We start from the raw sequence: 15238 nt of genomic DNA, 5'->3' as shown, positions 1-15238 counted from the left end.
CAGGATCCCCAGTGGATACCAAAATCCTGGATGCTGAAGTCCCATTATATACAATGGGGCAATAAAATGGTGTCCCTTATATAAAATGACAGAATCAAGGTTTTGTTTTTGGATTTAAAAATACATGTATATATATTTTCAAGCTGTGGATGGTTGAATTTGAGGATGCAAAACCTGTGGATATGGAGGCCCAACTGTATATTTCTTCCAGTATGAAAGGTAGTATGTCTCTGAATACCAATTACTGGCAAAAATAATTATGAGGGAGCTCTGCTTGTGGACTTCCCATAGGCAGCAGGTTGACCATCGTATGAACAGAGTACAGGATTAGATGGACCTTTATTTTGATTCAGCATAGCTCGTCTTCTGTTTTTAATATAAGATGGTGTTTTGTTATGGATTCAAATGCACACACAAACCTTAAAGCTTTGTGTATAATAAACACTGATATGGGGACTGCAAACGAACAACCAACACACTACAGTACCCCTTCTATCATTTCAGTTGTGATGCACTGTGGTATCTCCATCCTCAGAAAAATCAAATACAGATATAATCTTCTGAAAGGTATCCAAACGGGGGAAGTCATTCTTCATCTCAGCAGCAAGATCAGTATACATTAACCAAAAGCTCAACAAGCAAAAGCACAAATCACCTTTGCACTTGCTGCTTGTAGCTTCTCTTGACATGAGATAGAATTATTTATTATGTGTCAAAACAGCATTCTGTGCATGGCAGAGCTATGTAACCAGGCACAACCTTACTCATGAGGAATTGTGGGCAAAATAATGGTGTAAGGTAAGAAAGGCTGATTGCTTTATTATAAAGCCATTAATCATGCTGGCCTTAACTCTTTTTTTCCTGTAGAACAGGAAATACTGTTAACACTTTTATTATGAAACAAAACTAAGGCATCTCATAGATTTGAGGGTTCTCAACCCATAACTGCATAAAATCCACAATGTGAGTAAAATATTGTAGAAAACATCAGTGCAGAATACTTATAGTTTCTCTTTCAAAGACATGTACGTTTTGCTTTCATAGAGCAATATGATTTGAAAAACATCATTCTCATGGTCCAATACTTTAGCTCCACTTGTTCAAAATCATGAAGCTTTAGCTATGCTTGACCTCAAGATGACCTTGTTCTTAGGCTAAAATGTATTAACGAGACCTGACAACAAAGTAAATGGAACAAATACAAATAGCTAGAGGCCATGTACATTCCAATGTAATACTACAGCCAAAGTATGTCTGAAGATACACTGTTGAAGCTGAAATGCTGTTTTGTTACCAGTCACAGTAACATGCTCCAAATATCCTTCAACAATTAGTTTGGATAGTTTGTGACACACACTGGAGACAAGCTGTTCTTTACCTGTGACTACCAATACCAGAGAAACAACAGGTACTGTGGCTTTTAAATTAATGTAAAATATTATCAAGGTGGTGATGGTGGTCAGAATGGTATGGTTTTGCAGGCAAAACAACCTTCAACCCACAAAAAAAGAGACAATGTTAAGTTGTGCCTATGTTTTGGTTTAGGGGAAAAAACACAACTCAGACATACATACTATGACCCCAAACTGGCCCATCTAGAGGAGCTGTACTTTCGCTATGATCTAGGATCGTTTTTCTTCACGCCATATCTCTGGTAATCGTCAGAGGCACAACAAATGTACTGTGACTCAGACTTTATTCTGCTTCTAATTAGTTGAAGTGTCCAAGCAGAGTTTTAAAAATTATACACCACTTCATTTACAATTCTCTATGATATGCAAACAGAAGTGGACTCAGGACTCAGAAGGTCCTGAGTGGGACTTATGAAACTGGCCTTGGAACTTCCACTCTTTCATCTGTCCGCTCCCGCTGTAATGTTAAATAATAGTTCTTTTTGTCTTTAACTCTTTGTCTTTTGACCATCATCATGTTGAGATCCACTATTATCTTGAATGATTTTATAATACCAATACTGTCCCATAGCTCCATGCTGCAGAGAAAGATAGTAGTAGTGGATAATGGGGCTCGTGTATGGGACAATGAAAATAATGGGGCTCATGCATGCAGTGCGGTGTGTGCACCACTGCCTCTTCTGGCACACAGCTGAAAGCTGCATATGGCGTGGGCACACTGTATCATTGGTCTTCTAAGATTTTGCTGGAACTCAAACAACAATTTCTCTGTACAGAAAAGTAATATTTGCATCATGCTAGTCATCTTAGTTATAACACACTGAAAATTTCACTAATTTCACCTCTTTCATAACAGGAACATGATACAGTAAGTGCATGAGATGTTATGTTTTGAAACAATGACATGTACATATTCTACTGGGGAATAAGGGAATGAAAGTAAGATATAATGCTTGGTGCAGCTTGAAAGGAATACGCTAGACATATTCACACATGAATTTGTTTCATTAATTATTAAACAATGAGCACCAAAATAAACAAGTCAAAAGTAAACACTGTAAGTCAATCCCAGTTATGCATCACTCCACTGATTTACTTCTGGAGCTGTCAAAAACTATTAATTCCATGAAAGGCATAATGCAGGGTTAAATTTATCAGTTTCTTTGGCATAAAGCCACAAAAATAAGCATTCATGACATCTCTCAAAAATGTTAGAAAAATGTAATTTCAGAAAAGATCAGAGAGAAAAAGAGTATTTGACAAACTATGTTCACACTCTGCTTTTCAGTATGACACACTCATATTTGACAAGAAAGCTTAAACAAAATAAACTGAACCCATAAATTCCTTGGAATATTGTAAGCTTAATAAACAAGACTGAAAACAGCTCTACCTATAGGACATACTTCAGAGCATATTGGAAATCTATTATTTCATTTCAGCCACAGGGACTTCCACCTTTCTGTCATCTTGAATTAAATACCGGTAATAATAAAATGGTCAAGGAATACTAGACATAAAAATGAAGACAGGAACACACTGCACTTATTAAACTACAAGTGCTTGAAAAGTATCAACTTTATTCAGTTGTACTCAAAATAAGACTACTTACTACTGAATCTGCATCTGGACATTCCCTGTTAAAAAAATAAAACAACCAGTGAATTATTAGTTTAGAATTATTAGCTGTTAGAAAATGATGAATTCATCATTTTCTAACAGCTTTACAATCAGAATACTGTATAGGGCATTTATTCAATCACAGAATAATTCATTTCCCACTTTTAAATTTCAATCATGAAATGTTAAGGCTTCTAACATACAAAAATTACCACTGCACAGCTGAAGACTGATTGAATTTTAAAAAGTACTTAATGAATTGTGGAAAATTAACAAGGAGGTAGCCAGGAGAATCTTCTATGGAATGGAATATGGGTGCTTACCATAAGGTTCCTTTTCTGCAGTAGTGGGGAGGGAATCCTTATGCCGGCCCACCAATCTTTGAGGCAGGACTTCAAGAAACTCTCCCTAAGTGGGAGAGTTAGACCTTCTCCAGTGATGGAATAACAAGCGCTGGACATAAGCAAAAAACCACCAATGGCTACTCAAATAATACTAGTACAGTGGACCCTTGTTATACGCTGGGGTTTGGTTCCAAGATCCCCCGTGTATAACAAAATCTGTGTATGCTCAAGTCCCATTAAATATAATGACATAGCAAAATGGTGTCCCTAATAAAAAATGGAACATCAAGGTAAATTTATACTTTTTTGGAACATTTTCAAACCGTGTATGCTTGAATCCGTGTATAAAAAATCCGTGTATAAGAAGGGCCGACTGTACCCACTAACCAAAGAAAGAGAAGGATTCCCTCCCCATTGTTGCTGAAAGAGAACCTTCTTGGTAAATACCAATGTTCAATGTTCCAGCAGTGAGGGCAGAGAATCCTTATGCTGGGACCTACTGAAGCAGTCAACACATTGGGTTGGATAACTTTTTATAAGTAGAGCTACAAAGACACAACCTGTTGCAAGACATGCCTGCCAAGAGATACATCTGTGGAATCAAATTTGTCAATTTTATAATGCCTGATGAAAGATGAGGGAGAAACCCAAGTAGCCGCCCTACAAATTTCCACCGAAGGCATCACAATTCCTAATATTGCTGAAATGGCAGCACTACACATTCAATGTGTCTGAATTCCCTCAGGAGTCGGCAAGGAGCTGTGAACCTAAGCTAACTCGATGCATAGTTTCAACCAATGTGACAAAGTAGGGGAAAACATGCACTGTCCTTTAGTAAACTCCTGGGAGGAAACAAAAGAGGTATTGTTTTTATATTGTGTATCATAAACTCTGTTGTTACCCGCCTCGATCCCCAAATGGAAGAGACGGGATATAATAATAATTATCATCATCATCATCATCATCATCATCATCATCATCATCATCATCATCCAACTTTCGGAAATCCTTATTTATCACCAAACAGAACTTGGGAACCCGACACAAATTCAATCTGTGCCACTCCTTCCCCTGTGGAGCCCTGGATCAGGAAAAAAGAGGATAGAAACACTTTCCTGAGTGCATGTAAACATGGAGTTTACCTTTGGAATAAAGGAGGGTCTAAATACAGAACAATGCAGAAAATATAGCATCTTTATGAAAAACACACAACTCCTTACACTTTGGCAAAGCTGTTAGCTCAGAGAGCCTATGAACTTATGTAATCAACACCAAAAATATTACATTTAAAGTAAGAAATTTCACCAACCTCAAAGGTTAAGAAGCATCCTTCACCAAAGCCCTTATGCCCTCTGTCCATTGAAAAGTGCCTCCCAACCTCTTCAGGCTGGCATCAGTGGTAAGCACCACTCTCCTTGGCTCCTGAATGGACATTCCCATCTTGAGGGCCTTAGCTAGCCATCAAACCAGGGAATTGTTTGCTGAATCCTCAAGGAACATCTCAGCCATTTACCCATGCAAGGTGAGAAGAAACCACTGCAGGTCCCTTAGATAGAGCCCAGCCAAGGAACCACATCTATATAGGCCACCATCATGCCAACAGGTTGGCTTCGAACAAGGTTGGCCTTCATCACTTCCAACAACAGTTTGTCCAACACCCTGCCCACCAGAGACTGTAACTTCTATCTTCTCACAACACTTTCTTTGCCTCAGTCTTCTCAGAAAAGAGGAAAACGGAGCAGAAGACACAATAGGAAAAATGCAGCACATAAGTAAAGAAGTACAGGAATAACCAGTTAATCTAAATGAATTTAAGTCTCCAGGACCAGAAGACCTACATCCAAGGGTCCTAAAAGAACTGGCAAACATTCTCAGAGCCACTGGCAATAATCTGAGAACTCCTGGAGAACAGAAGTCCCAACAGACTGGAGGAGGGCAAACGTTGCCCCATCTTCAAAAACAAAAACAAAAAACCTTCAAAAAAAAGGGAGGGGGGAGAGGTTCCCAACAATTATCACCCAGTTAGTCTGACTTCAGTACCAGGAAAGATTCTAGAGCAGATCATGAAACAGAGACTCAGTGGACTTTTAGAAGGCAATGCTTTAATCACAAAAAGTCAACATGGGTTTCTGATAAACAAGTCATGCTAGCCTAATCTGATCTCCTTTTTTGATAAAATTACCAACTTGCTAGATGAAGGGAATGCTGTCGATATAGCGTATCTTGATTTCAGTAAGGCCTTTGACAAAGTCCCTCATGATATTCTTGCAAACAAGCTAGTAAAATGTGGGCTAGACAATGTAACTGTTAGGTGGATTTGTAGTTGGTTGACTGGCACAACCCAAATGTTCAACAATGGCTCCTCTTCATCGTAGAGAGAGGTGACTAGTGGGCTACCACAGGGTTCTGTCCTGCGCCCAGTGCTATTCAACATCTTTATCAATGACTTGAATGGAAGAATAGAGGGCATGCTTATCAAATTTGCACATGACACCAAATTAGGAGGAGTAGCTAATACCCCAGAGGGCAGGATCAAAATTCAAAATAACCTGAATAGATTAGAAAGCTGAGCCAAAACTAACAAAATGAATTTCAATACACAGAAATGTAAGGTATTGCACATAGTTAGAAAAAAAATATGAAATGCACAGATATAGGATGGGGACATCTGACTTAACAGGACTACACATGAAAGGGATCTAAGAGTCCTAGTAGACTACAAATTGAACATGAGACAACAGTGTGATGTGGCAGCTAAAAAGGCTAATGTGATTTTAGGCTGTATCAATAGAAGTATAGTGTCTAGAACAAGGAAAGTAATAGTGCCACTTCATTCTGCTTTGGTTAGGCCTCACCTGGAATACTGTGTCCAATTCTGGGCCTCACAATTCAAAAAGGGTGTTGACAAGTTGGAGCATGTCCAGAGGAGGGCCACCAAAATAGTGAAGGCTCTGGAAACCATGCTTTATGAGGAAAGGGAACTGGGCATGTTTAGCTTTCAGAAGAGATGGTTAAGAGGTGATATGATAGCCTCATTTAAGTATTTGAAGGGCTGACACACTGAGGAGGGAGCAAGCATGTTTTCTGCTGCTCGAGAACAGGACACAGAACAAAGGATGCAAGCTACAGGAAAAGAGATTCCACCTCAACATTAGGAGGAACTTCCTGACAGTAAGAGCTGTTTGAGTGGAACACACTCCCTCGGAGTGTGGTGGAGTCTCCTTCTTTGGAGGTCTTTCAAAAGAGGCTGGAATGCCATCTGTCGGGGGTGCTTTGATTGTGAGTTCTGGCATGGCAGGGGGTTGGACTGGATGGCCCTTATGGTCTCTTCCAATTCTATGATTCTATGATTCTGTTCCTTGGGAAGCAAATTCGATGTTGAGTCATATCTATAATTTTATCCAGATGTGGATCCTTTGAGACAGTCCCAGATTACTATTTTCCTTGTTAATAAGAAGCTCATGAGATCCCACACACTTCATGGTTATCTGCAGAGCCTTCCTGGCCTTACCCAGTGAGGATGAATGGACCAGCAGATCATCTGGATGTGGATGGATATGCATCTCATGCACCCTCAGATACACCACCAGAGCCACAAACACTTTTGTGAACATTCAAGGGGAAGCTGACGGTCCAAATTTTAAGGTTCTGCATTGGTAATGTTCCTTCAAGTAAGTGAAACTGAGCTATTTCCTGTGGGCAGGGTGCAGTATGGTCCTCCAGTCCAAAGAACAGCACTGAGTAAGATACCCAAAAATTCTGATATTGGGGCATTGGCTCCATGGCCTCATTTGCAGTAAGTGGTCTATAGCATGGACGATCCTGTGGTGTTTTTTCTGGAGTCCAAGGCATATAAGATTGAATTAAACAATCTGGAGGCTTCCAAATGAAGTCTATCATGTATCTTTTCCTCACAGTCTTGCACATTCGATCATCAAGAAACATCTGCCCCCAGCGATGTGCAAAACGCTTGGAGGCATGCTCCCACTGGGAGCTGCCCCAAGTCAGAAGGACTGGTTCAAATTCCTACACTTTTTGTTGTTGGAAATGTCTGCATCCTTGATAAATCCTGAGGATTGCTGTTGTCTAGCCTGGGGCTTGGAGGAAGACCAATTTGATCTGAAAGTTCTTAAGTCTTGCTGTCCTGAATTGAAGATGGAAGGGATGAAAGGAACAAAATGTCTTCCTGCTGTCCTTTTTTATTCAAGGATGGCAACATCTTTTTATCCTACCAAAACCTCATCTAAGGTTTCATCAAGGATTTAGAATCCATAAAGGGACACACAGACAAATTTGCCTTAGACTTGTGATCAACATTCCAGTTCTTTAGCCAGAGTTGACATCCACCACTATGGCTCTAGAAGTAAATTGTACAGAACTGTATATATTGGCATCTGCCAAGAATGCAGATGCCTTGGCCAACGTATTAACTCCCTAAGTTTGATCTCCTCCTTAGGGATCTGAGGCAGCAAATCCTTAGCCCACCTGATAGCAGACCTAGAAAATATGTAATTACTGAAGCAGCTAGAATAGCCAGAGCATGTGTATTGTGCACTCTATGCAAAAAAGCCTCCCATTTTTTGTCCTCTGGATTTTTGAAAGTGTCCCTAGGGAAAAGACACCCTGAACCCAGTCCAGTCACATCAACATCGAGGAGCTTCAGCTTCTCCATAACCTCTAGAGTAAGACTATACAGTCATTTGGCATAGGCTAACGCATACTAGCAAATCCAGGTTGCACCCATTCTACTTCCATAATTTCTGCTATCATGGCTGGGAAGAGTGCTACTAAACAGCTCTACTTAGTCTTAGACCTGATTTCAGGCATTTGCAGAGTTGCAACACTGTCCAACTGACTGACAGAAGTTAAGCTCAATGACTTCTCCACCTTTCTGAGAAGAATACAAAAATCATTCAAATCAAACAGGTGCACAGCAGCTCACACAGGAGGGACATCTCCCTCATCCTGAGACAACTTCCTCTCTTCTGTATCAGATGGGAGACACAGAGCCCACAGAATCTCTAAAGTGTGAGCAGGAGGAACATGCATGATCTTCTTTCTAGCCTTGTGATGGGGAGAAATCACTGGAGAACTAGGATGATTGCAACCACCCAGAAGGCCTTTTCGTCAACCGCTCCCAGATTACAGAACAACCTGCCGGAGGAGAGCCATCATATTACCACCTTAGACAGCTTCAAAAAGGCTGTCACAATGGATCTCTTCCAGCAGGCCTTTCCTGAATAGAAAAGCTGGCCACCAATCTGAACTTACCATCTCTCTGAACTTGCTGTGCCTATTTGCTTGATTTGTTATTTTAATGTATTATTTTAAATTATAATTGTTTAATTGATGTTTTAGAGGAGGGTGGGATGTTGGGACATGGGAATAGATGTAATTTTAATTTTTAAGCCACCTCGATTGTCACTGACAGAGAGGGGGAATATAAAGATGGTTTTATTCTTCTTCTTTTATAAAACAGCTTCCTCCTCATCTCCCCCCCCCCACATCACTTGAAGAAGCCAAGAAATCAAAGGAAAGAGATTTCCTTGTTTATCGTGCACACCTTCGACCTTCTACAGGGCCCATGTTAATCAGAATCATTTGATCTGCATTGTTTATCATATGCAATGTGCTCCTTTCCACCACTTAGTGACACCTCCAAAGTCACTGCCATTCCCCATTCTCCCCCCCCCTCGCCCAGATTTCCACGGCCGTCTGTGCAATAAACTCAATCCAAAGGCAGGAAGTATTGCAATAATCTAACCTTGTTCTGTCTAAGAAATGTAATATAATGGCCATTTTTACTGGCTTCTTGAAAAATGGATGCAACTGACACATTAGCCCAAATTGGCAAAAAAAAGTCCTGAACACATGTTCTCTAACAATTCAAGAGCATTCCCTAATTGTGAACTTGTTTGTCAAGGTGAGTCCAATTGCTTCCAAAACACAGAGAACGCCTATTAGTCATGACCAAAAGTACCTATGAGTCTGTAGATTAAGTTACCACATTAATATGACTTTTTGTTATCCAGTCAGCTCTCAAGAACAGTTAGCAGATAGTTTCAATTCAACTTGGCATAAGATAATAGAAGTTAAGGATGCCTGTGAATTGTCAAGCACAGAGGCTTCTGTGCTTCCTTGACAAAAAACAGCCTTTGGCTGTGCAGAGACATTCCTGCATCTGCCTATTCTACATAGAGCTGAGTGCAACCCAGCTCAAAACAATGAGTTGGGAAGGGTAACGATCAAATTTCCTTTTTCTCTCCCAGAGATTCAGGGGCTGTCTCCAACTTGCATATGCATAATATGTATTTCCTAATTTATTTCTTAAAATAAGCAAAACATTTAATGTTAGAAGCACTAGGTAGTGGAATTTATAATATAAACTGACAATCAGATCATATTTTCACAAAACTGTTAATTGCATAAACTTGGAAGAGCATGAAGCGAAAGCTGATTAGTATATTTTTGAAAAACAGATGTATATAGCATTCATTATAAAATATTAGACATGCATACTACTATTACACTTTTTAAAAAGTATTAGGTAATACAGTGGTACCTCGGGATACGAATTACCCAGGTTACGAAATTTTCGGGATACGAAAAAATGCAATAGAAAATAATTGCTCCGGGTTACGAATGTTTTTTCGGGTTACGAAAAAACTTCGGCGCTATTTTAAATGGAGCCGCGGCGGAGCCGCGGCTTTTTCCCCATTAGCGCCTATGGCATTTCGGCTTACGAAGGCTTTTCGGGTTACGAAAGCGGCCGCGGAACGAATTAATTTCGTAACCCGAGGCACCACTGTATACGAACGCATCTGTAACATACTTACACAGATTCTGCATCTTTTTCCTTCTTAATAATTCCTGGTAATCCAAAATGCTTTCTTTTTCTAGGTTTTATCCCTGCAAAGTAAAGGATTTACTGTTAGATGAAAATTAAGATTTAAGTCATACTTGATACTGCAGACATCTAAATATCTTTCACTTCTTCTGTAAATAGCTCCTATTTCTAAACAATGAAACTGTATATAAAAACAGGCCAATACACTAACTTCTACAAACAGAAGATTTCCTGTAAGAAATTTGATTCACCTTATGTGGAAACAGAAACAGCTGTAATAATGAATGTGCCTGTTTGTGACATATCAGAAAATATGTATATAAGAGAACTGCTAAGTGCTGCCTGTTTTGTCTGGACTGAGCTTCAGTTTGGTCACCTTCAAGGAGGATACCACTGATTGCAGCCATCAATTCTAGGCTCTAGTTGGTTTTGATGAAAGGGGAATAGAGGTTGAGCCAAGTATCACCAGCATATTGATGACACACCGCAATAATGTTCTATGCAACTTCTCTTCTTGGTTTCATGTAGATCAGTTGTGGGCAATTTTAGCTGTTCTAATTTTGCCCCCCCCCCCCGGACACAACTGTGGGTCACACATACACAAATTTGACCAAAAAATGGAGAGGTGGAACAAACAAACAAAAAACCCTGAGAGCCATTCCTGAGAGAGCTGATATGGTGTAGTGGTTTGAGTCTTGGACTATGACCCTGGAAATCAGGGTTTGAATCCCATGAAAACCAACTGGGTGAACTTGGGCCAGTTACATTCTGTCAGCCTCAGAGGAAGGCAAAGGTAAACTCCATCTGAACAAAACGTGCCAAGAAAACTCTGTGATAGGTTTACTATAGGGTCACCATAAATCAAAAACGACTTGAAGTTACACAATAATACAACCATTCCTTATGATCTGCAATGAAAGAAATGAACAAGCTCACAGTTCAAACACAAGATACCTCAGTAGGTATCCATAACATAGCCTGATAACTCAGATCTTCAAATTGGCTACAATATAACTGGACGTTGCTGATCTACCAGTCTTGTAGGACCTAATTGCAAGCTACAAAGTTCTTATCACCCTCACCAGAGTAGATAAAACCGGAAAAAATAACAATAAATTAAGATGACAGTTCTTGATGATTTCTTTTTCTCACAAATGGAACTAAAGGTCTCTGTGATGCAGTAGTTTCCTACAGCACCTTTTCAGCCATTTCGAACATAAAATAATACAACTACTAGAAAGCAATGACCTCAGTTCTCAGCTGGGCGCAATACAAAGTGTTGGTTATTACCCTTAAAACTATAAATGCCAAAAACTGGAAAATAAACTTCTGCTAACAGAAAAAGAATAATTGTAAAAGTCATGGACTAGCTGAAATGGACAAATTATCTACATGTATCAGAGAAAATTTATTAGGTAATTTTGTAAAAGATTGGAAATTGTTTACAGTTTAAATGGGGAAAAAAGAAGGAAAGGTTATGACTTTAGGATTTCAATATTATATTTCCTGCTGTTTCTAACCTTTCACTCAGAAGACATATTATAATTGAGTAGGTGAGAAAAGTGCAATATTTCTGATACAGCCTTTGATCTGGAGAGTGGAAAGTTATCTTACACATACATACATACATAAAATTTCTTATCTCTTATAATATAGGGAAATTTAATATTAAAATCCTAAAGTCATAACCTTTCCTTCTTCTTTTTTATGTTTTTAAAAAGAGGGGTGGATAGGGCAAGCTCAACTCCTCTTTGATATTGTTATTGTGTATTGCATATAATTATGGAATCTGATCATTTATATTTCAATAAACATATTTTTAAAAAACAGAAGGGGTTTATTAGATTGCTGAGAAGTTGTGTGCTTCAGTTTTAGGGACAACTGATTTCTTGTGGGGATACTCCTTCACTAGTAGGATACACGAAGTTCCCAACTTCTCTACAGCTTGTGTGATAGAACATGTAAAACAAGCTTTGTATCCTAATGGAAGCAAATATAAGATTATGATCTTTTACATCAGAAGCAGACATAACATCTCATCTTCACCGAATGAATTTATTTTATATTTATTTATTTATTTCCTTTCCATGTCTCCTTTCTCCCAGAAGGCACCCAAGGCAGCTCACAAATAAAACCATTAAAATATTACAATAAAAATGTAAAAGACAATTGAAATCACCTACCTAAAAACTATAAAATTACAAAAACATACAAAAGTTAAAAACATAGCTAAAACACACATCTCCCCTAGCACAAAGCCTTATTGAAGTATAGTAAGAGATTGGAGGAAGAAGGTATAGGGATGTAGGAAAGAAACTTATAGAATGATAGGGAAGACTATAGAGAAGAGGATAGAAATGGAAATTTAGTCAGATTAGATATGTGTTGAAAGTATTTCTATAAAAGAAATGATGAGTAGACTTAAGGATATTATTATTATTATTATTATTATTATTATTATTATTATTACTATTATTATTATTATTTATATACCGCCTTTCCAAGGATCAAGCGATTTACAAATTAGATGAACAAATAAACAATTTTATGGTCAATGAAATATTATGGTAAAGTTATTACCACAGTTTATACTGGATACTCTGTAATCTATAATTCAAAGCAATGTTGACATGGAATGTATGACATGAGATGTTAGTTTTAACTAATAATTTTTTTAATTATATAAAAAAGCCTTTTTGAATGAAAACATATTTGTAGCAAAGGAAAACAGGGAGGGGGCCACCTAGCATCCTGTAAGAGGGAGTTCCAGAGGTGGGAGCAGCCACCAAGAAGGCTCTCTCTCATGTCCTTCCCAAGAGAGCCTGTGATGGTGGCAGGACCAGGAGAAAAGCCTTTCTACATAGATCTTAGGATACTTACAGGTTCAGGTATGGAGATACAATCTTTCAGAGAGTCTGGACCTAAATTAAGTTTACTTACTAAATTCTTTTGATGTTAACTAGAAATAATGTAAGTAAACCAGCATGTAATGGTTTGAGTGCTGAATTAGGACTCCAGGAGACTAGGGTTCAAATTGGCACTCAGCCATGGAAGCACAGTGGATGACTTTAGGTAAGTCAAATTCACAGCCTCAGAGAAAGGCAATGATAAACCCCTCTGAACAAACTTTGTCAAGAAAACCCTGTGAAAGGTTCACATTTGCTTTAGGCTCACCCTATGACTGAAATGACCTGAAAGCACACAACAAGAAGAAATAATGTAGGATATACATTTTAAACCATTCCTATAATATATGGGCAACTTACCTTCAATAGCACTGGCTGTATTACATTCTTCAAATTCAATCAGTCCTTTGAAAATAAGAAAAAGATGGATAGCCTAATGTTATTTATTTAAATTAAGTATGGAAAGTTAGCCATTAAAATTACAAATGTTAATCCACTGTAATCCAAAATTACAATGTTAATCCATTGACTAAATTATAATGTTTAGTCAATGGATTAATAAAACACATTGAAACAGTTGTGGTTATGCACTCCTATCTCTTTAGACTGAGGAACTGAGGGCTCTTTCCAGTTTGTCAGCTAATCTGGATTCTGACAGGGGACACATTCTCACCAAGATGTCTAACCTGTGATGATAGTTAAAATAATAAAGCAGAGACTCCACTTAAACATCCATAAGTACTGGAATCTCATGATATCAATATGGGAAGATAAGCAGGCTCTTTGGAAATCTTTGAGGCTATTTATTATATGCAATCACAGATATACAAATTTATATAGTCCCCTTAGGGAAAAAACACAAACATGAAAATTGGTTTTATCATCAATACATTACATTACATAACATAATATACAGGGCAGCACACAACTTACAGCATCATCAGGTTCCTTCATACTTTCCATATTGTCTCTTAAGGAATTATACAGACATTCCAAAGAGGCTTTACCTTGTACAAAATTCTGTTCCTTGTATCATATCCATAATTATCTAGCTGTCAAGGAATATAATCTCATCTAGTGGGTTACTACACATCTCTAAGCATATATCCAAGGGGGTAATATCTTTGAGCACTGTTGCATCTCTTAACCTCTATTACATAGCTATATACGTTTATGTACTTTAGCAAAGGATAGTCCTTCTTGCCCACACCAACATATCTGGGTTGCTTAGTAAATTATCAGCTCACAACAGCAGCTCAGAGGCTACATCATAGTCTTCTCTTCACCCACTACAAGATGCCAATGCAGTCTCATCGGTAGCTTCTCACATTTTCTTTTATTCTCTGCCTATCCTCTGCCCAACCTATCAGCTGTCCAATAAAAACAGACTGTGCCTTTTTATATCATCCAATCAGAATAGATATGACATCACTCTAGATCCTGTTCGAATCTCTGGATGCCTGCCATCCTAACTGCATCAGCCACTGCATTTGCTAGGAAGGTTTATTAGTGGTCAAATCTGCTTATATCCAAATGCTGACAGAAACACAGACACCCACATCTCTTTGTTTACTTTTGAGTAGGCATTCTTCCTAGTATTAGTCTGTCTCTTTGTTCCCAGTAAAACACACACACACACCTAGCTTGCTGCATTATAGCTTAAACCTTATATTTTATACTCTATAGAAGTGTTTGATCCTCCAGACGTTTCGGACTTCAGCTCCCCGAATTCCTGATTGTTGGCCAGATTGCTAGGGCCTTCTGGGATTTGAAGTCCAAAACCTGGAGAACCAACCTTTGAGAAACAATGCTGTATAGGTTACATTCTATATTCTATATATGTTTCCAGGCCTCAAAGTTGGCAACCAAAATAAACTTAGCCTATAACAACATAATTTTCATTGAGAGGTCAGGAAAAGATCAAACTCTTCTTCCATGAATGCAGTAGTTCCAGGCCTTATCTTCATGACTGCACTCAATTTTGAAGCAGGAAAAGCAACTACGATTTTCAACATGATTCTGAACGCATTCAATTTCAGGGATGAGACTTTATCCTTGACAGAATTAAAGGAGTTCAATGGGGATCATACATTTTGGTTGACCCACCAC

The 15238-nt window shown here is 38.5% G+C and overlaps 1 protein-coding gene across 4 annotated transcripts in view; it reads right to left on the bottom strand.

Annotated features, from left to right (window-relative positions):
* Positions 1-15238, bottom strand: part of FCHO2 (FCH and mu domain containing endocytic adaptor 2) — a 123288-nt gene that overhangs the window by 35953 nt on the left and 72097 nt on the right. For all 4 annotated transcript variants that reach the window (XM_042455920.1, XM_042455919.1, XM_042455918.1 and 1 more), the window contains 3 exons: positions 13490-13534; positions 10213-10285; positions 3025-3049 (listed from right to left, as the gene is read on the bottom strand). In XM_042455920.1, coding sequence (XP_042311854.1) covers positions 3025-3049; positions 10213-10285; positions 13490-13534 — 143 coding nt within the window. The remainder of the gene's footprint in view (positions 1-3024; positions 3050-10212; positions 10286-13489; positions 13535-15238) is intronic.

The sequence above is a fragment of the Sceloporus undulatus genome, chromosome 2, assembly GCF_019175285.1.
Source record: "Sceloporus undulatus isolate JIND9_A2432 ecotype Alabama chromosome 2, SceUnd_v1.1, whole genome shotgun sequence".
NCBI lineage: Eukaryota > Metazoa > Chordata > Lepidosauria > Squamata > Phrynosomatidae > Sceloporus > Sceloporus undulatus.
The sequence above is the reverse complement of the archived record's forward strand: the minus strand, read 5'-3'. Positions and strand labels throughout refer to the sequence as shown.